Below are 20,275 nucleotides of genomic sequence, written 5' to 3'. Positions count from 1 at the left end.
AGAGAGGAGTCCTGGTGGACAGACAGACAGAGAGGAGTCCTGGTGGACAGACAGACAGAGAGGAGTCCTGGTGGACAGACAGAGAGGAGTCCTGGTGGACAGACAGAGAGGAGTCCTGGTGGACAGACAGAGAGGAGTCCTGGTGGACAGACAGAGAGGAGTCCTGGTGGACAGACAGAGAGGAGTCCTGGTGGACAGACAGAGAGGAGTCCTGGTGGACAGACAGAGAGGAGTCCTGGTGGACAGACAGAGAGGAGTCCTGGTGGACAGACAGAGAGGAGTCCTGGTGGACAGACAGAGAGAGGTCCTGGTGGACAGACAGACAGACAGAGAGGAGTCCTGGTGGACAGACAGAGAGGAGTCCTGGTGGACAGACAGAGAGGAGTCCTGGTGGACAGACAGAGAGGAGTCCTGGTGGACAGAGGGGAGAGAAGTCATTTAGTCAGACACCACATGCTACATTAGAGTAGCCACACGGTCGTCCCTCAGCTCTCCCCCAGGATAGCAGTCCTTCTCTGGGGTGAGAGGGTTCTGTCAATCCCCTTTCTCCTGGTCCACTAGCTCCAAGCACCTCATTCTCACCAGCTACCAAACAAAGTCAGAAGTAATAATATAAACCAGCAGTGAAGTTCCCTTTAAAACAACTCCCATCAAGCTTTGCAGGTTGGGTTTCCACCAGGAAAGGAGAGGACCAAATCACTGCTGCTGCCGTGTGACCAGTGAGGACGAGATCTCCTGCACTTGAAGTGAGACGAGGAGGGTCATGGGTAAAGTTCCTGGGGACAAGGTCAGGGGGGGGAGGGAGGGAGGGGGTGAAACCCAAACCCAACTCTGACCAGCCACGCCGAGCTGCAGGCTACCGCCAAGCGTAGGTTCTGTTCATTACCTCGCCGTGGCGGAGGAGGAAGAGGAGGAAACTAGCTGCGTGAGGTAGTCCCTCAGCTCCTTGGCGGCTGTGAAGCGTCCGTAGCGTTTTTTAGGGTTGGTGCACTCGTCCAACAGCGCTTCCAGCTGGCCGTCTTTGGCTACGTGGGCGGGGGGGTCGTGGAGCAGCCCGCCGGTGGTCCCTCGCCACGTGGCGTAACGCGACAGCAGGTTCTGACACACGGCGTAGTAGTTGTGGTCCACGGTGACGCGGGTACACAGAGACTCCTTGGAGAAGGACAGGCAGGCCTCTTTGTCACAGTCCTCGAAGCGACTCTCGTACCAAACGTCATAGTTCTCTGGTTTATCTGGAGAGACAGAGAGAGAGAGAGAGAGGGGGAGAGGGATGGGGAGAGGGATGGAGAGAGAGGGAGAGAGAGGGGGAGCGAGGGGGAGAGAGTGGGGGAGGGACAGAGAGAGTGGGGAGAGAGAGGGGGAGAGGGACAGAGAGAGTGGGGAGAGAGAGGGGAGAGAGGGACGGAGAGAGAGGTGGAGAGAGGGGGAGAGAGTGGGGGAGATAGTGGGGGAGAGAGTGGGGAGGGACAGAGAGAGTGGGGAGAGAGAGGGGAGAGGGACAGAGAGAGTGGGGAGAGAGGGACGGAGAGAGGGGGGAGAGTGGTGGAGAGAGGGGGAGAGAGAGGGGGAGAGAGAGGGGGAGAGAGTGGGGAGAGAGAGGGGGAGAGAGAGGGGAGAGGGACAGAGAGAGTGGGGGAGAGAGAAGGGAGAGAGGGACGGAGAGAGAGGGGGAGAGAGTGGTGGAGAGAGTGGTGGAGGTAGGGGAGAGTGGTGGAGAGAGGGACGGAGAGAGGGACGGAGAGAGACAGAGAGAGGGGGAGAGAGACAGAGAGAGAGGGGGAGAGAGACAGAGAGATTGGGGGAGAGAGACAGAGAGGTTAGACAGGTATACTACTACTACTGAGAGAGATGACTAGGAATACTGTGAGAGGAAATAGCCATAATTAGAGTGAGTCCATTGCAGCAACAGGAAATGCATCATTCATATCCTCATCATTGTTGTGTTAAAAACTAATTCAGATCAATCCCCCCCCCAAAAAAAAAAAGCTGAACTGGAATCGATTCAGACTGTGAACAAACACTAGTGAACGGATTCCGTTTCACTATAAAACTTGAAAACCCTTCATTAGCCTACGCCGTGACTGGACATTCAATGGCCGCTTCAAGCGAGGGGTTTTAAAATGGCTGCTGCACCGTCTCATTTTAAATATCTAAAAGGAAAACCTTTTCACAGCACTTCAATTATGAATTGGGAGGTGTCGGGGAAACAAACAAACAAACAAAGTCGTCCGAGAGTGAGGGTGACCTGGGGGCTCTGAGGTACCTGAGCGCATAAATAATATATATACATTAATTTGCATACCGCAGTAGTTGCACACTGTAAAACTGTTGCCTTTTATAAAAAACGCATTTCATGCAATTCTACATAATTTTAGATGACTGTCTAGACTTTAGCAGAATCTCTTTTAATACTGCACGAGAAATGATCAAAATGCCAGACTACTTTGACACTGTCAAACTGAGAATCAATAGAAATAACCTCGTCTTGAATCCACCAAGGTCTAGGTTATGAGGAGACATTATGGTACAATACGAGGAGAAAATGATAGTCCTAAAAAAAAAAAACTTTCCAGTTTCACTGACTCACCAAATGAAACGCAGCTCACCTCACTCACTGACGACGGTCCACGCCAAAAGCTCATCTCATCTCTCTCTCGCTCGTTTTACTTTGTAAAACAAGAACGTTCGTTCAATAGGCCGATTAGGAAATGGATCTACTGTGTCGGCAGCTTTACAGAAAGATTAGTCTTCTGTTTTCACTACATATCCATTTGCTTTCTGTGTTTTTCCCGCGATTGAAATAAAAAGGCCTGTTTTGTCTGCATGCAGTTTCACCGACAGATTCAACGTGCTTCCTGATTGTAGGCATGCCTTTGTGATTGGGCTACACACAATCCACAGATAATCTATATATATTTTAAAAAGAAGCTATTGATCCTCTGTGGCTAAACTTCACGCCTACTCATGGTTTAGTGGATTTAATAATGATTTCATTTTCTTTCTGAAGAGACAGATGTAATGCTAATCATTTTGTTAAAGTTATTTCAGTTTATCGGGGGGGGGGGGATTGCAGGACCACCAGCACCCTTACCGCACCTACGACTCTATCAGGGAATAAATGACGAAGTGGAACTCTGGAGAGATGAGAGATACAGGCAGTGGTCTATACAGGGGGTGGTCTATACAGTCTATACAGGGGGTGGTCTATACAGTCTATACAGGCGGTGGTCTATACAGTCTATACAGGGGGTGGGCTATACAGTCTATACAGGCGGTGGTCTATACAGGCAGTGGTCTATACAGGCAGTGGTCTATACAGGCGGTGGTCTATACAGTCAATACAGGCGGTGGTTTATACAGGCAGTTGTCTATACAGTCTATACAGGTGGTGGTCTATACAGGCAGTGGTCTATACAGGCGGTGGTCTATACAGTCTATACAGGGGGTGGTCTATACAGTCTATACAGGTGGTGGTCTATACAGGCAGTGGTCTATACAGGCAGTGGTCTATACAGGCGGTGGTCTATACAGTCTATACAGGGGGTGGTCTATACAGTCTATACAGGTGGTGGTCTATACAGTCTATACAGGCGGTGGTCTATACAGGCGGTGGTCTATACAGGCTATACAGGTGGTAGTCTATACAGTCTATACAGGTGGTGGTCTATACAGGTGGTGGTCTATACAGTCTATACAGGCAGTGGTCTATACAGGTGGTAGTCTATACAGGTGGTAGTCTATACAGTCTATACAGGGGGTAGACTATACAGGTGGTGGTCTATACAGTCTATACAGGCAGTGGTCTATACAGGTGGTAGTCTATACAGGTGGTGGTCTATACAGTCTATACAGGCGGTGGTCTATACAGGTGGTGGTCTATACAGTCTATACAGGCGGTGGTCTATACAGTCTATACAGGGGGAGGTCTATACAGTCTATACAGGCAGTGGTCTATACAGTCTATACAGGCGGTGGTCTATACAGTCTATACAGGCGGTGGTCTATACAGTCTATACAGGCGGTGGTCTATACAGTCTATACAGGCGGTGGTCTATACAGTCTATACAGGCAGTGGTCTATACAGTCTATACAGGCAGTGGTCTATACAGTCTATACAGGCGGTGGGCTATACAGGCGGTGGTCTATACAGTCTATACAGGCGGTGGTCTATACAGTCTATACAGGCGGTGGTCTATACAGGCAGTGGTCTATACAGGCGGTGGTCTATACAGTCTATACAGGTGGTGGTCTATACAGTCGGTGGTCTATACAGTCTATACAGGCGGTGGTCTATACAGTCTATACAGGCGGAGGTCTATACAGTCTATACAGGCGGAGGTCTATACAGGCGGTGGTCTATACAGGCAGTGGTCTATACAGTCTATACAGGCGGAGGTCTATACAGGCGGTGGTCTATACAGTCTATATAGGTGGTGGTCTATACAGTCTATAATGAATACAGACCATGAACCCGCGCTGTCCCAACACACATCAGTTCTTGGAATACCAGGCATGTTTTCACATGACGTTTTCAGGGGGCAGGAGAATTACAGAGGAGACAACTTGAAATCATTTCTTTACATTGAAACAAACAGTGACAATTATTGTTCGTGTCAAGAAAGGTACCTGATCCTGGTAAAAGGGTTCTGAAACAAAATGAATCATGTTTCCCGACACAATCCGGTTCAAATTAAGCACTGACTTTACATGATCTCAAGGAGGTAACGGACCTCGGGGATTTAACGGACCTCGGGGAGATAACGGACCTCGGGGAGATAACGAACCTCGAGGAGATAACGAACCTCGAGGAGATAACGGACCTCGAGGAGATAACGAACCTCGAGGAGATAACGAACCTCGAGGAGATAACGGACCTCGAGGAGATAACGGACCTCGAGGAGATAACGGACCTCGAGGAGATAACGGACCTCGAGGAGATAACGGACCTCGAGGAGATAACGGACCTCGAGGAGATAACGGACCTCAAGGAGATAACGGACCTCGAGGAGATAACGGACCTCAAGGAGATAACGGACCTCGAGGAGATTACTGCAAGAGTCTGTGTCATCAGAGGCATTTATATACATTATTTTGGGACACAAACAACCAAAAAAACGAATTTAACATCTAATCTGGCAGAAAAAGACCAACGACTTTAGTTTTATTGAAATAAATCTATTTGGACATTTTATTTTCTCCTTCATGTGTTCATTTTAAAATGTATCTTTCTATTTAGGGAGGAAACAGTTGGAGTTGCATTAAAGAGGATCAATAGTTATAGAGGAGGATGATCCCTGAGGATTCAAACCGTAATCAGCCGTTCTAATGCAGTGGTCCTCCGGCCCTGTCAGAACGACTCAATCACACTGCTACTGCTGCTGCTGCTGCTGCTGCTGAGACACAACACACTGCTGCCTCGTCAGCCAACTAGTGTCCATCACAGCCCCCATTGGTGCCCCGTTGTCGAAGGGCCCTTTCAGCTCAATCACCACTTGACACACACACATTTCAGAGCCAGTGAAGCACCACATGTCACGGTTAACTGACAGACTGACCGATGCACTTAAAACTACAGAGGGTAGAAGGTAGAGAAAGAGAGGACAAAGAGGAGAGAGAGGAGAAAGAGGAGAGAGAGGAGAGAGAGAAGGAGAGAAAGAGAGAAAAGGAGAAAGAGAGAGAGAGAAAGAGAGAAAAGGAGAAAGAGAGAGAGAGAAAAGGAGAAAGAGAGAGAGAGAAAGAGAGAAAAGGAGAAAGAGAGAGAGAGAAAGAGAGAAAAGGAGAGAGAGAGAGAGAGAAAGAGAGAAAAGGAGAAAGAGAGAGAGAGAGAGAGGGAGAGAGAGGAGAGAGAGAGAAGAGGGAGAGAGAGATGGAGAGAGAGGGAAAGAGACTGTGTAGCAGGTGTAAGCATAGGTTACAGTACCAGTCAAAAAAGTTTGGACACACCTACTCTTGGCCTTCTCTCAACCAACTTCATGAGGTAGTCACCTGGAATGCATTTCAATTAACAGGTGTGCCTTGTTAAAAGTTAAAGAGTGGAATTTCTTTCATTCTTAATGTGTTTGAGCCAATCAGTTGTGTTGTGACAAGGTAGGGGTGGTATACAGAAGATAGCCCTATTTGGTAGAAAAACCAAGTCCATATTACTGCAAGAACAGCTCAAATAAAATAAGATAAACTACAGCCATCATTACATTTAGACATGAAGGTCAGTCAATCAGAAAAATGTCAAGAACTTTGAAAGTTTCTTCAAGTGCAGTCGCAAAAACAATCAAGGGCTATGATAAAACTGTCTCTCATGAGGACCGCCACAGGAAAGGAAGACCCAGAGATACCTCTGCTGCAGAGGATATGTTCATTAGAGTTACCAGCCTCAGAAATTGCAGCTCAAATAAATGCTTCACAGAGTTCAAGTAACAGACACATCTCGAAATCAACTGTTCAGAGGAGACTGCGTGAATCAGGCCTTCGTGGTCGAATTGCTGCAAAGAAACCACTACTAAAGGACATCAATAAGAAGAAAAGACTTGATTGGGCCAAGAAACATGAGCAATGGACATTAGACTGGTGGAAATCTGTCCTTTGGTCTGATGAGTCCAAATTGTTGATTTTTGGTTCCAACCGCTGTGTCTTTGTGAGACGCAGAGTAGGTGAATGGATGATCTCCGCATGTGTGGTTCCCAACGTGAAGCATGGAGGAGGAGGAGGTGTGATTTATTTAGAATTCAGGGCGCACTTAACCAGCATGGCTACCACAGCATTCTGCAGTGATACGCCATCCCATCTGGTTTGTGCTTAGTGGGACTATCATTTGTTTTTCAACAGGATAATGACCCAACACACCTCCAGGCTGTGTAAGGGCTATTTGACGAAGAAGGAGAGTGATGGAGTGCTGCATCAGATGACCTGGCCTCCACAATCACCCGACCTCAACCCAATTGAGATGGTTTGGAATGAGTCGGACCGCAGAGTGAAGGAAAAGCAGACGACAAGTGCTCAGCAAATGTGGGAACTGTTGAAAAAGCATTCCAGGTTGGAAATGGAAATCTGTTGACTGTTGAAAAAGCATTCCAGGTGAAGCTGGTTGAGAAAATGCCAAGAGTGTGCAAAGCTGTCATCAAGACAAAGAGTCATCAAGGCAAAGACTTGAAGAAGAGTCTAAAATATAAAATATATTTTGATTTGTTTAACACTGTTTTTGGTTAATACATGATTCCATGTGTGTTATTTCATAGTTTTGATGTCTTCACTATTATTCTACAATGTAGAACATTTTTAAAAAATAAAGAAAATCCCTGGAATGAATAAGTGTGTCCAACCTTTTGACTGGTAATACGCACGGTTTTATAGACCAGCTTCAAAACGGTAATATAACGGTTTAGATGGTACAATGATTCTCTACACTATATATTGCTTGTTTTGTCACAAACTATTTGAATTTCAGCAACCAGTAAATGGCGGAGTGATTTCTGCATAGCGCTCCTTTAAACTCTGAATGGCCAGAGAGCAGCTTGGATTGTCAAGCTCTAAATGTGTATATAGACAGCGTTGACCAGGATGTGTGTATATAGGCAGCGTTGACCAGGATGTGTGTATATAGGCAGCGTTGTCCAGGATGTGTGTATATAGGCAGCGTTGTCCAGGATGTGTGTATATAGACAGCGTTGTCCAGGATGTGTGTATATAGACAGCGTCGACCAGGATGTGTGTATATAGACAGTGTCGACCAGGATGTGTATGAAGACAGCGTCGACCAGGATGTGTGTATATAGGCAGCGTTGTCCAGGATGTGTGTATATAGGCAGCGTTGACCAGGATGTGTGTATATAGGCAGCGTTGACCAGGATGTGTGTATATAGGCAGCGTTGTCCAGAATGTGTGTATATAGACAGCGTTGACCAGGATGTGTGTATATAGGCAGCGTTGACCAGGATGTGTGTATATAGGCAGCGTTGTCCAGGATGTGTGTATATAGGCAGCGTTGTCCAGGATGTGTGTATATAGGCAGCGTTGTCCAGGATGTGTGTATATAGGCAGCGTTGTCCAGGATGTGTGTATATAGGCAGCGTTGTCCAGGATGTGTGTATATAGACAGCGTTGTCCAGGATGTGTGTATATAGGCAGCGTTGACCAGGATGTGTGTATATAGGCAGCGTTGACCAGGATGTGTGTATATAGGCAGCGTTGTCCAGGATGTGTGTATATAGGCAGCGTTGACCAGGATGTGTGTATATAGGCAGCGTTGACCAGGATGTGTGTATATAGGCAGCGTTGTCCAGGATGTGTGTATATAGGCAGCGTTGTCCAGGATGTGTGTATATAGGCAGCGTTGTCCAGGATGTGTGTATATAGGCAGCGTTGTCCAGGATGTGTGTATATAGACAGCGTTGTCCAGGATGTGTGTATATAGGCAGCGTTGACCAGGATGTGTGTATATAGGCAGCGTTGACCAGGATGTGTGTATATAGGCAGCGTTGTCCAGGATGTGTGTATATAGGCAGCGTCGACCAGGATGTGTGTATATAGGCAGCGTCGACCAGGATGTGTGTATATAGGCAGCATTGACCAGGATGTGTGTATATAGGCAGCGTCGACCAGGATGTGTGTATATAGACAGCGTTGTCCAGGATGTGTGTATATAGACAGCGTCGACCAGGATGTGTGTATATAGACAGCGTCGACCAGGATGTGTGTATATAGACAGCGTTGTCCAGGATGTGTGTATATAGACAGCGTCGACCAGGATGTGTATGAAGAAAGCATTGACCAGGATGTGTGTATATAGACAGCGTCGACCAGGATGTGTGTATATAGACAGCGTCGACCAGGATGTGTGTATATAGACAGCGTCGACCAGGATGTGTGTATATAGACAGCGTCGACCAGGATGTGTGTATATAGACAGCGTTGTCCAGGATGTGTGTATATAGGCAGCGTTGTCCAGGATGTGTGTATATAGACAGCGTTGTCCAGGATGTGTGTATATAGGCAGCGTTGTCCAGGATGTGTGTATGAAGGCAGCATTGTCCAGGATGTGTGTATATAGACAGCGTTGACCAGGATGTGTGTATATAGACAGCGTCGACCAGGATGTGTGTATATAGACAGCGTTGACCAGGATGTGTGTATATAGACAGCGTCGACCAGGATGTGTGTATATAGGCAGCGTTGTCCAGGATGTGTGTATGAAGGCAGCATTGTCCAGGATGTGTGTATATAGACAGCGTTGACCAGGATGTGTGTATGTAGACAGCGCACACACACACACACACACACACACACACACACACACACACACACACACACACACACACACACACACACACACACACACACACACACACACACACACACACACACACACACACACACACACGGCGCAGTGCAGGTGATGACACTCCCCTTATGTTATTAAAAACATTTTTTTTACGAAGACAAATGTGATTTATTGATGTTGTGAAAGTTTCAGCGGCACCTCTCTCTAACATATCATTAGCATTCTGTCCAAAACATAGGATTTCCTGACCTCGTAAACCAGATAATCAGCCCTGTGTTCATAGAGGGTGTGCAGCTCTTTCTGTCTTAACAACTTTTTTAGGATTTTACATTTTTTTTGTAGTCGTAAGTCTTCAAAAAAAAATGTTTTCTTCTCCGTGGGTCATAAAAAGTTAAATTATTAAATGACACAAACTGAATTTGAATGTAAAACGCTTTGAAAAATTAACATGAAAAGCGTATACTAAAATATATATATATATATATGTTTTCTTTAAAAAAACGTCATGTTTGAAATAGAGATCCATCCTACCTCTGTATCGTTTTATGTCCTGCAGAACAAAGACGACTAGTTTAACGGGAGAGTGTCACTGGCAGGTAGCTAGTAGACCTAATTCTCACCATCCTACAAGGGGTTAACAACTCCAATAACTCTTAAAAACGGATTACAATAGAGACATCGGGTTAGAAAACAAAAATGGTTTTCTAAAGAAGAGGATTATCGACACAATTAACACACCCATCGATATGTTAAATATACATTTTTTGATTTAGACACCAAGCACATTGGCACCAGTCCCCCATAGACACGGTGGCTTGGCACCAGTCCCCATGGACACGGTGGCTTGGCACCAGTCCCCATGGACACGGTGGCTTGGCACCAGTCCCCATGGACACGGTGGCTTGGCACCAGTCCCCATGGACACGGTGGCTTGGCACCAGTCCCCATGGACACGGTGGCTTGGCACCAGTCCCCATGGACACGGTGGCTTGGCACCAGTCCCCATGGACACGGTGGCTTGGCACCAGTCCCCATGGACACGGTGGCTTGGCACCAGTCCCCATGGACATGGTGGCTTGGCACCACGGTGGCTCGGCACCAGTCCCCATGGACACGGTGGCTTGGCGGGGAAAACTAGTGTCCTGGACATAAACCCTCTTGGTTCATCTATTGCTGTTTATCACAAAGTTTACTTTTGAAATGACAGACTGGGGCACTAGTTAACGATTCACCTTAATCTGGTCAGGTGTGTGTATCGCTCTGATAAGTGACGTAAATGTTAGACATATAGACGCGGTGAGAAAACGCACCGCCCTCCAGCCTAGATCGGACGCGACGGACAGTATTCTGAGGTTCTTTGGGAGAAACACACACGGATAATCAGAGGTTTAATCCGTCCGTACATGGATACAGAACGTGGTAATGTGATGTAGTGTAGACTTCAACAGTGTACAAGTCTGTCACACACAGGGCGTGTGAAGGACACACACACACACACACACACACACCGGGCGTCATAGTAACCGAGAAAACACCATACACACACACAGCTCTTAGTATCACACCCCAAACCTCTCTACCCCCCCACCCACCTCTCTACCTCCCCCCCCCTCTCTATCCCTCGCACCTCACACTCTCTCTACCCCCCCCTCTACCCCCCCACACACTCTCTCTACCCCCCCCTCTACCCCCCCACACACATCTCTACCCCCCCACCTCTCTACCCCCCCCACCTCCCCCCACCCCCCTCTCTACCCCCCCCACCTCTCTACCCCCCCTCTCTCTACCCCCCCCACCTCTCCACCCCCCCCACCTCTCTACCCCCCCCCACATCTCTACCCCCCACCTCTCTACCCCCCAGTGTAACAACTCACTCTGTTTGATCAGTCTCTTGTCGGCCACCAGGACGTTCTCAGCGTCCACCACGATGACCTTGCCGTCCCGCGGCCCCACTGCAAAGTTATCAAAGCTCACGTCCAGCAGGTAGAGGGCAAACTCAAAGTCGTTGTTGGTGAGCTGCTCAGCGATGTCCATCAGCTGTCGGGCCAGGTCAACCCTCTTGTCCCACGGAGCGTTGTAGAAAGACCACAGCTCCTCGCCGACGTAGTTCACCGCCACAACGCGACCACACGCTCCCAGGTACTTGGCGAACGGCCAGCCCTCGTCTGACGGGAAACTCTGTAGGATAACGGGGAGAGAAGAAGAGATGTTGGTTATTAGAGGAGAGAAGAAGAAAGGAGGTATGTACGCAAAGTGAATTAAATCAGATCGTGAAGTTGAAGTTGCATTTGAAGTGCAACACTTTACAGTAAAAAAACAACACTATATTAGAAAATATACACACGCCAAACACTAAACAAATTCTGCATTTATTTTGGGGCGGCAGCGTAGCCTAGTGGTTAGAGCGTTGGACTAGCAACCGAAAAGTTGCAAGATCAAATCCCTGAGCTGACAAGATACAAAATCTGTTGTTCTGCCCCTGAACAAGGCAGTTAACCCACTGTTCCTAGGCCGTCATTGAAAATAAGAGTTTGTTCTTAACTGACTTGCCTCGTTAAATAAAAGTTTAAATGAAAAATACAATTGATCAATTCCTGCATTCGTTTTAAAATGTCCACTGTGCCACGCAGCACGATATGGCCCAACACATAATGAACTGTTGGAAACTGTAAATAAACTGACTATTCTAATACTATAGTGGGCAGCACCTTGAACACATTGCTGTTTGACATTGATTACAAATTAATAAGCCAGTGAGGAATTATTGACCAGTGTAGGAACCAAAAGTTTCAAATCAAATAATATTTTATTGGTCACATTACACATGGTTATGCAGACGTTAATGCGAGTGTAGCGAAATGCTTGTGCTTCTAGTTCCGACATTGCAGTAATATCTAACAAGTAATATACCAATTCCACAACAAATACCTAATACACACAAATCTAAAGGGGTGGAATAAGAATATATAAATATATGGATGAGCGGCATAGGCAAGGTGCAATAGATTGAATAAAATACAGTATATACATAGATGAGTAATGTAAGATTTGTAAACATTATTAAAGTGGCATTATTGAAGTGACTAGTGATCCATTTATTATAGTGACCAATGATTTCAAGTCTGTATGGTAGGCAGCAGCCTCTCTGAGTGCTAGTGATGGCTGTTTAACAGTCTGATGGCCTTGAGATTGAAAAACAGCTTCTGTCTCTCGGTTCCAGCTTTGATGCACCTGTACTGACCTCGCCTTCTGGATGGTAGCTGGGTGAACAGGCAGTGGCTCGGGTGGTTGTTGTCTTTGATGATCTTTTTGACCTTCCTGTGACATCGGGGGGTGTAGGTGTCCTGGAGGGCAGGTAGTTTGCCCCCGGTGACGCGTTGTGCAGACCTCACTACCCGCTGGAGAGCCTTACGGTTGTGGGCGGAGCAGCTGCCGTACCAGGCGGTGATACAGCCTGACAGGATGCTCTCGATTGTGCATCTGTAAAAGTTTATGAGGGTTTTAGGTGACAAGCCAAATTTCTTCAGACTCCTGAGGTTGCCTCCTTCACCACGCTGTCTGTGTGGGTGGACCATTTCAGTTTGTCCGTGATGTGTACACCGAGGAACTTAAATCTTTCCACCTTCTCCACTACTGTCCCGTCGATGTGGATAGGGGGCTGCTCCCTCTGCTGTTTCCTGAAGTCCACGATCATCTCCTTCATTTTGTTGACATTGAGTGTGAGGTTATTTTCCTGACACCACACTCCGAGAGCCCTCACCTCCTTCCTGTAGGCCGTCTCGTCATTGTTGGTAATCAAGCCTACCACTGTTGTGTCGTCTGCAAACATGATGATTGAGTTGGAGGCGTGCATGGCCACGCAGTCATGGGTGAACAGGGAGTACAGGAGAGGGCTGAGTACAGGAGAACGCACCCTTGTGGGGACCCAGTGTTGAGGATCAACGAAGTGGACATGTTGTTTCCTACATTCACCACCTGGGGGCGGCCCGTCAGGAAGTCCAGGACCCAGTTGCACAGGGCAGGGTTCAGACCCAGGGCCTCCAGCTTGATGATGAGCTTGGAGGGTACTATGGTGTTGAATGCTCAGCTGTAGTCAATGAACAGCATTCTTACATACGTATTCCTCTTGTCCAGATGGGATAGGGGCAGTGTGCAGTGTGATGGCGATTGCATCGTCTGTGGACCTATTGGGGCGATAAGCAAATTAAAGTGGGTCTAGGGTGTTGGGTAAGGTGGAGGTGATATGATCCTTAACTAGTCTCTCAAAGCACTTCATGATGACAGAAGTGAGTGCTACGGAGCGATAGTGATGTAGTTCAGATACCTTTGCTTTCTTGGGTACAGGAACAATGGTGGACATCTTAAAGCAGGTGGGGACAGCAGACTGGGATAGAGAGAGATTGAATATGTCTGTAAACACACCAGCCAACTTGTCTGAGCATGCTGAGGAAGAGGCTAGGGATGCCGTCTGGGCTGGTAGCCTTGCGAGGTTTAACACGTTTAAATGTCTTACTCACGTAGGCCAAGGAGAAGGAGAGGCTTCTGTGTGTATTTGGAAGGAATCAGTTTCAATATTGCAGTAAGGCAAACACACACACGGCTGAAATGAGGAGAGTTTGAGGCAGCTGTAGTTGGCTGAGTGGCCAGCCCTCTGAGGAACTGGATTGGTGTTTTCTCTCTCTCTCTCTCTCTCTCTCTCTCTCTCTCTCTGTCTCTCTCTCTCTCTCTCTCTCTCTCAGCCAAGACTAAAAAAAAAAAAAAAAAACATGTACCGGAGCCCACCTGAGCACTGCCTGCTAACCACGATGTTGTATTAAATCACTGTGTGTTTCTGATAGCTGATATCCATGTCTGTAGCCAGAGACGCCTAACAGCAGACAGAGAGAGAGAGAGAAGAGAGAGAGAGAGAGAGAGAGAGAGAGAGATTCATGCAGGTAGGAGTTAGTTAGTTTGCCTCTCACCTTACAGCTATAGCCATCCAACACCACAGCTTTCCATTTGTAGGTATCAGGGAAAACGATTCATTATTAATGCAGTCTCCTCTTGTTCAAACTTTAATGAGGCGTCAATTATTTAAAAAACATACATTGTGAGAATGTCAGAGTGTGCGGTGTTCCAGAGACAGCTGGACTCTTGCCACAGAGCCGGGAGTTGTGGGAAAGAGGTGGCGGTACATACTAAACAAATGATTAGTCAGCTAAACTGACGATGGGCCTGCCATTCTGTTCTCTCACTTCACTGCTACCGCTCTGTCGAGACTGGTCTGGCGGGGTCACTGGGCTTTTGATAACTGTTGTAAGACTCTCTTATCGTGTACACACACACACACACACACACACACACACAGGGTTGTTCAGCATGACAAATGAGGAGTAGGCTAGGCCTGTATAATGGATTGTAATATGGTAACCTAGTTTAGCCTGTAATGTGGTAACCTAGTTTAACCTGTAATGTGGTAACCTAGTTTAGCCTGTAATGTGGTAACCTAGTTTAGCCTGTAGATTGTAATGTGGTAACCTAGTTTAGCCTGTAGATTGTAATGTGGTAACCTAGTTTAGCCTGTAGATTGTAATGTGGTAACCTAGTTTAGCCTGTAATATGGTAACCTAGTTTAGCCTGTAATGTGGTAACCTAGTTTAACCTGTAATGTGGTAACCTAGTTTAGCCTGTAATGTGGTAACCTAGTTTAGCCTGTAATGTGGTAACCTAGTTTAGCCTGTAATGTGGTAACCTAGTTTAGCCTGTAATGTGGTAACCTAGTTTAGCCTGTAATGTGGTAACCTAGTTTAGCCTGTAATGTGGTAACCTAGTTTAGCCTGTAGATTGTAATGTGGTAACCTAGTTTAGCCTGTAATATGGTAACCTAGTTTAGCCTGTAATGTGGTAACCTAGTTTAACCTGTAATGTGGTAACCTAGTTTAACCTGTAATATGTAATGTGGTAACCTAGTTTAGCCTGTAATATGTAATGTGGTAACCTAGTTTAGCCTGTAGATTGTAATGTGGTAACCTAGTTTAGCCTGTAGATTGTAATGTGGTAACCTAGTTTAGCCTGTAATGTGGTAACCTAGTTTAGCCTGTAGATTGTAATGTGGTAACCTAGTTTAGCCTGTAATGTGGTAACCTAGTTTAGCCTGTAATGTGGTAACCTAGTTTAGCCTGTAATATGTAATGTGGTAACCTAGTTTAGCCTGTAATGTGGTAACCTAGTTTAGCCTGTAATGTGGTAACCTAGTTTAGCCTGTAGATTGTAATGTGGTAACCTAGTTTAGCCTGTAATGTGGTAACCTAGTTTAGCCTGTAGATTGTAATGTGGTAACCTAGTTTAGCCTGTAATGTGGTAACCTAGTTTAGCCTGTAATGTGGTAACCTAGTTTAGCCTGTAATGTGGTAACCTAGTTTAGCCTGTAATGTGGTAACCTAGTTTAGCCTGTAATGTGGTAACCTAGTTTAGCCTGTAATGTGGTAACCTAGTTTAGCCTGTAATGTGGTAACCTAGTTTAGCCTGTAATGTGGTAACCTAGTTTAGCCTGTAGATTGTAATGTGGTAACCTAGTTTAGCCTGTAATGTGGTAACCTAGTTTAGCCTGTAATGTGGTAACCTAGTTTAGCCTGTAATATGTAATGTGGTAACCTAGTTTAGCCTGTAATGTGGTAACCTAGCTTAGCCTGTAGATTGTAATGTGGTAACCTAGTTTAGCCTGTAATGTGGTAACCTAGTTTAGCCTGTAGATTGTAATATGGTAACCTAGTTTAGCCTGTAATGTGGTAACCTAGTTTAGCCTGTAATGTGGTAACCTAGTTTAGCCTGTAATGTGGTAACCTAGTTTAGCCTGTAATGTGGTAACCTAGTTTAGCCTGTAATGTGGTAACCTAGTTTAGCCTGTAATGTGGTAACCTAGCATAGCCTGTAATATGGTAACCTAGTTTAGCCTGTAATATGGTAACCTAGTTTAGCCTGTAATGTGGTAACCTAGTTTAGCCTGTAATGTGGTAACCTAGTTTAGCCTGTAATGTGGTAACCTAGTTTAGCCTGTAATGTGGTAACCTAGTTTAGCCTGTAATGTGGTAACCTAGTTTAGCCTGTAGATTGTAATGTGGTAACCTAGTTTAGCCTGTAATGTGGTAACCTAGTTTAGCCTGTAATGTGGTAACCTAGTTTAGCATGTAATATGGTAACCTAGTTTAGCCTGTAATGTGGTAACCTAGTTTAACCTGTAATGTGGTAACCTAGTTTAGCTTGTAGATTGTAATATGGTAACCTAGTTTAGCCTGTAATGTGGTAACCTAGTTTAGCCTGTAATGTGGTAACCTAGTTTAGCCTGTAATATGTAATGTGGTAACCTAGTTTAACCTGTAATGTGGTAACCTAGTTTAGCCTGTAGATTGTAATGTGGTAACCTAGTTTAGCCTGTAATGTGGTAACCTAGTTTAGCCTGTAATGTGGTAACCTAGTTTAGCCTGTAGATTGTAATATGGTAACCTAGTTTAGCCTGTAATTAATATGGTAACCTAGTTTAGCCTGTAATGTGGTAACCTAGTTTAGCCTGTAATGTGGTAACCTAGTTTAGCCTGTAATGTGGTAACCTAGTTTAGCCTGTAGATTGTAATGTGGTAACCTAGTTTAACCTGTAATGTGGTAACCTAGTTTAGCCTGTAGATTGTAATATGGTAACCTAGTTTAGCCTGTAGATTGTAATATGGTAACCTAGTTTAACCTGTAATGTGGTAACCTAGTTTAACCTGTAATGTGGTAACCTAGTTTAGCCTGTAATATGGTAACCTAGTTTAGCCTGTAGATTGTAATGTGGTAACCTAGTTTAGCCTGTAATGTGGTAACCTAGTTTAGCCTGTAATATGGTAACCTAGTTTAGCCTGTAGATTGTAATGTGGTAACCTAGTTTAGCCTGTAATGTGGTAACCTAGTTTACCCTGTAATGTGGTAACCTAGTTTAGCCTGTATATTGTAATGTGGTAACCTAGTTTAGCCTGTAGATTGTAATATGGTAACCTAGTTTAGCCTGTAGATTGTAATGTGGTAACCTAGTTTAGCCTGTAGATTGTAACATGGTAACCTAGTTACAATTTCCAAACACCTGAAGGTACCACGTTCATCGTACAAACAATAGTACGCAAGTATAAACACCATGGGACCACGCAGCCGTCATACCGCTCAGAAATGAGCGCGGAAATACCGCTCCTAGAGATGAACGTACTTTGGTGCGAAAAGTGCAAATCAATCCCAGAACAACAGCAAAGGACCTTGTGAAGATGCTGGAGGAAACAGGTACAAAAGTATCTATATCCACAGTAAAATGAGTCCTATATCGACATAACCTGAAAGGCCGCTCAGCAAAGAAGTTGCTGCTCCAAAACCGCCATAAAATAGCCAGACTACGGTTTGCAACTGCACATAAGGACAAATATTGTGCTTTTTGGAGAAATGTCCTCTGGTCTGATGAAATAAAAATAGAACTGTTTGGCCATAATGACCATCGTTATGTTTGGAAGAAAATGAGGGAAAAAGAGCCAAAATTCACCCAACTTATTGTGGGAAGCTTGTGGAAGGCTACCCGAAACGTTTGACGCAAGTTAAACAATTTAAAAGGCAATGCTACCAAATGCTAATTGAGTGTATGTAAACTTCTGACCCACTGGGAATGTGATGAAAGAAATAAAAGCTGAAATAATTCATTCTCTCTAATATTATTCTGACATTTCACATTCTTAAAATAAAGCGGTGATCCTAACTGACCTAAGACAGGTAATATTTACTAGGATTAAATGTCAGGAATTGTGAAAAACTGAGTTGAAACGTATTTGGCTAAGGTGTATGTAAACTTCATATACATATCGATTTCAACTGTATATATTGTGAAAAACCCATTAGTTTTAATAAAAAAAAAATTAGCTATGATTTTTAGGCCATATCGCCCAGCAATAGCATGAGGACAGTAAGGTCCCAATAGTCTATCAGTATCCTGTCCCCAACACACCTAACATTACTGCTGTTGCCATGGAGTCAGATCTTACCCTCTTTATCCACCATTACTGCTGTTGCCATGGAGTCAGATCGTACCCTCTTTATCCACCATTACTGCTGTTGCCATGGAGTCAGATCGTACCCTCTTTATCCACCATTACTGCTGTTGCCATGGAGTCAGATCTTACCCTCTTTATCCACCATTACTGCTGTTGATATGGAGTCAGATCTTACCCTCTTTATCCACCATTACTGCTGTTGATATGGAGTCAGATCTTACCCTCTTTATCCACCATTACTGCTGTTGATATGGAGTCAGATCTTACCCTCTTTATCCACCATTACTGCTGTTGATATGGAGTCAGATCTTTATCAACTAGTGTGTTTGTTGCTGAAAGTTACTTAGCTCACTAACTCAGAAGATAATCCTGCCCTGTAGAATACCCCCAGGCTAGCGAGTGAGAGAGAGAAAGGGAGACATATTGAGAGAGAAAGCAGAGAGAGCAGAGAGCCATAGATGGCTAGACAAAGAGAAAGCAGAGAGAGAGAGAGAGAGAGCCATAGATGGCTAGACAAAGAGAAAGCAGAGAGAGAGAGAGAGAGCCATAGATGGCTAGACAAAGAGAAAGCAGAGAGAGAGAGAGCCATAGATGGCTAGACAAAGAGAAAGCAGAGAGAGAGAGAGCCATAGATGGCTAGACAAAGAGAAAGCAGAGAGAGAGAGAGAGAGAGAGAGCCATAGATGGCTAGACAAAGAGAAAGCAGAGAGAGAGAGAGCCATAGATGGCTAGACAAAGAGAAAGCAGAGAGAGAGAGAGAGAGAGAGAGAGCCATAGATGGCTAGACAAAGAGAAAGCAGAGAGAGAGAGAGAGCCATAGATGGCTAGACAAAGAGAAAGCAGAGAGAGAGAGAGAGAGAGCCATAGATGGCTAGAAAAGGAGAAAGCAGAGAGAGAGAGAGAGCCATAGATGGCTAGAAAAGGAGAAAGCAGAGAGAGAGAGAGAGAGAGCCATAGATGGCTAGACAAAGAGAAAGCAGAGAGAGAGAGAGCCATAGATGGCTAGAAAAGGAGAAAGCAGAGAGAGAGAGAGAGCCATAGATGGCTAGAAAAGGAGAAAGCAGAGAGAGAGAGAGCCATAGATGGCTAGACAAAGAGAAAGCAGAGAGAGCAGAGAGAGAGAGAGAGAGAGAGAACCATAGACAGCTAAAGAATGAGAGAACAGGAGAGAAAGTGTTCCTTCCCCCTTTCAGCCCCTCAGTCATGCGGTGTAAATTTTAACAGGACAGGCAGGGGGAATTGAGTCAACCAGTGACCTGCCTGCTAAATATGGCTCTCCTTTGTTGTCAGTCTGCTGCTTTGTCAATGAGCAGAGAGAGTCAGGCTACATCACTTCATGAGGAGAAAGGAGGAGAGAGAGGAGAGAGTGATGGAGAAAGAGGAGAGAGTGAAGGAGAGCGTGAAGGAGAGAGGAGAGAGTGAAGGAGAGAGAGGAGAGAGTGAAGGAGAGAGTGAAGGAGAGAGAGGAGAGAGAGGAGAGAGTGAAGGAGAGAGTGAAGGAGAGAGTGAAGGAGAGAGTGAAGGAGAGAGAGGAGAGAGTGAAGGAGAGATGGTGGAGAGAGTGAAGGAGAGAGTGAAGGAGAGAGTGAAGGAGAGAGTGAAGGAGAGAGAGGAGAGAGTGAAGGAGAGAGTGAAGGAGAGAGTGAAGGAGAGAGTGAAGGAGAGAGTGAAGGAAAGAGAGGAGAGAGTGAAGGAGAGAGTGACGGAGAGAGTGGAGAGAGGAGAGAGTGACGGAGAGTGAAGGAGAGAGAAGAGAAGAGAGAGGAGAGAGAGGAGAGAGTGACGGAGAGTGAAGGAGAGAGAGGAGAGAGTGAAGGAGAGAGAGGAGAGAGAGAAGGAGAGAGAGGAGAGAGTGACGGAGAGTGAAGGAGAGAGTGAAGGAGAGAGAGGAGAGAGTGAAGGAGAGAGAGGAGAGAGTGAAGGAGAGAGTGAAGGAGAGAGAGGAGGAGAGAGTGAAGGA

At 45.7% G+C, this 20,275-nt stretch overlaps 1 protein-coding gene across 2 annotated transcripts in view; it reads right to left on the bottom strand.

Moving 5' to 3' along the window:
* Nucleotides 1-303: 303 nt before the first annotated feature.
* The window catches only part of dipk2ab (divergent protein kinase domain 2Ab), a 90,241-nt gene continuing 70,269 nt past the window's right edge, over nucleotides 304-20,275 (bottom strand). For both annotated transcript variants that reach the window (XM_045710747.1, XM_014181835.2), the window contains 2 exons: nucleotides 11,149-11,452; nucleotides 304-1,232 (listed from right to left, as the gene is read on the bottom strand). In XM_045710747.1, the coding sequence (XP_045566703.1) occupies nucleotides 883-1,232; nucleotides 11,149-11,452 (654 nt within the window). In that variant the 3' untranslated portion in view covers nucleotides 304-882. The remainder of the gene's footprint in view (nucleotides 1,233-11,148; nucleotides 11,453-20,275) is intronic.

Source organism: Salmo salar, chromosome ssa29, assembly GCF_905237065.1.
Source record: "Salmo salar chromosome ssa29, Ssal_v3.1, whole genome shotgun sequence".
NCBI lineage: Eukaryota > Metazoa > Chordata > Actinopteri > Salmoniformes > Salmonidae > Salmo > Salmo salar.
This window is presented reverse-complemented; position numbering and strand designations above follow the sequence as displayed.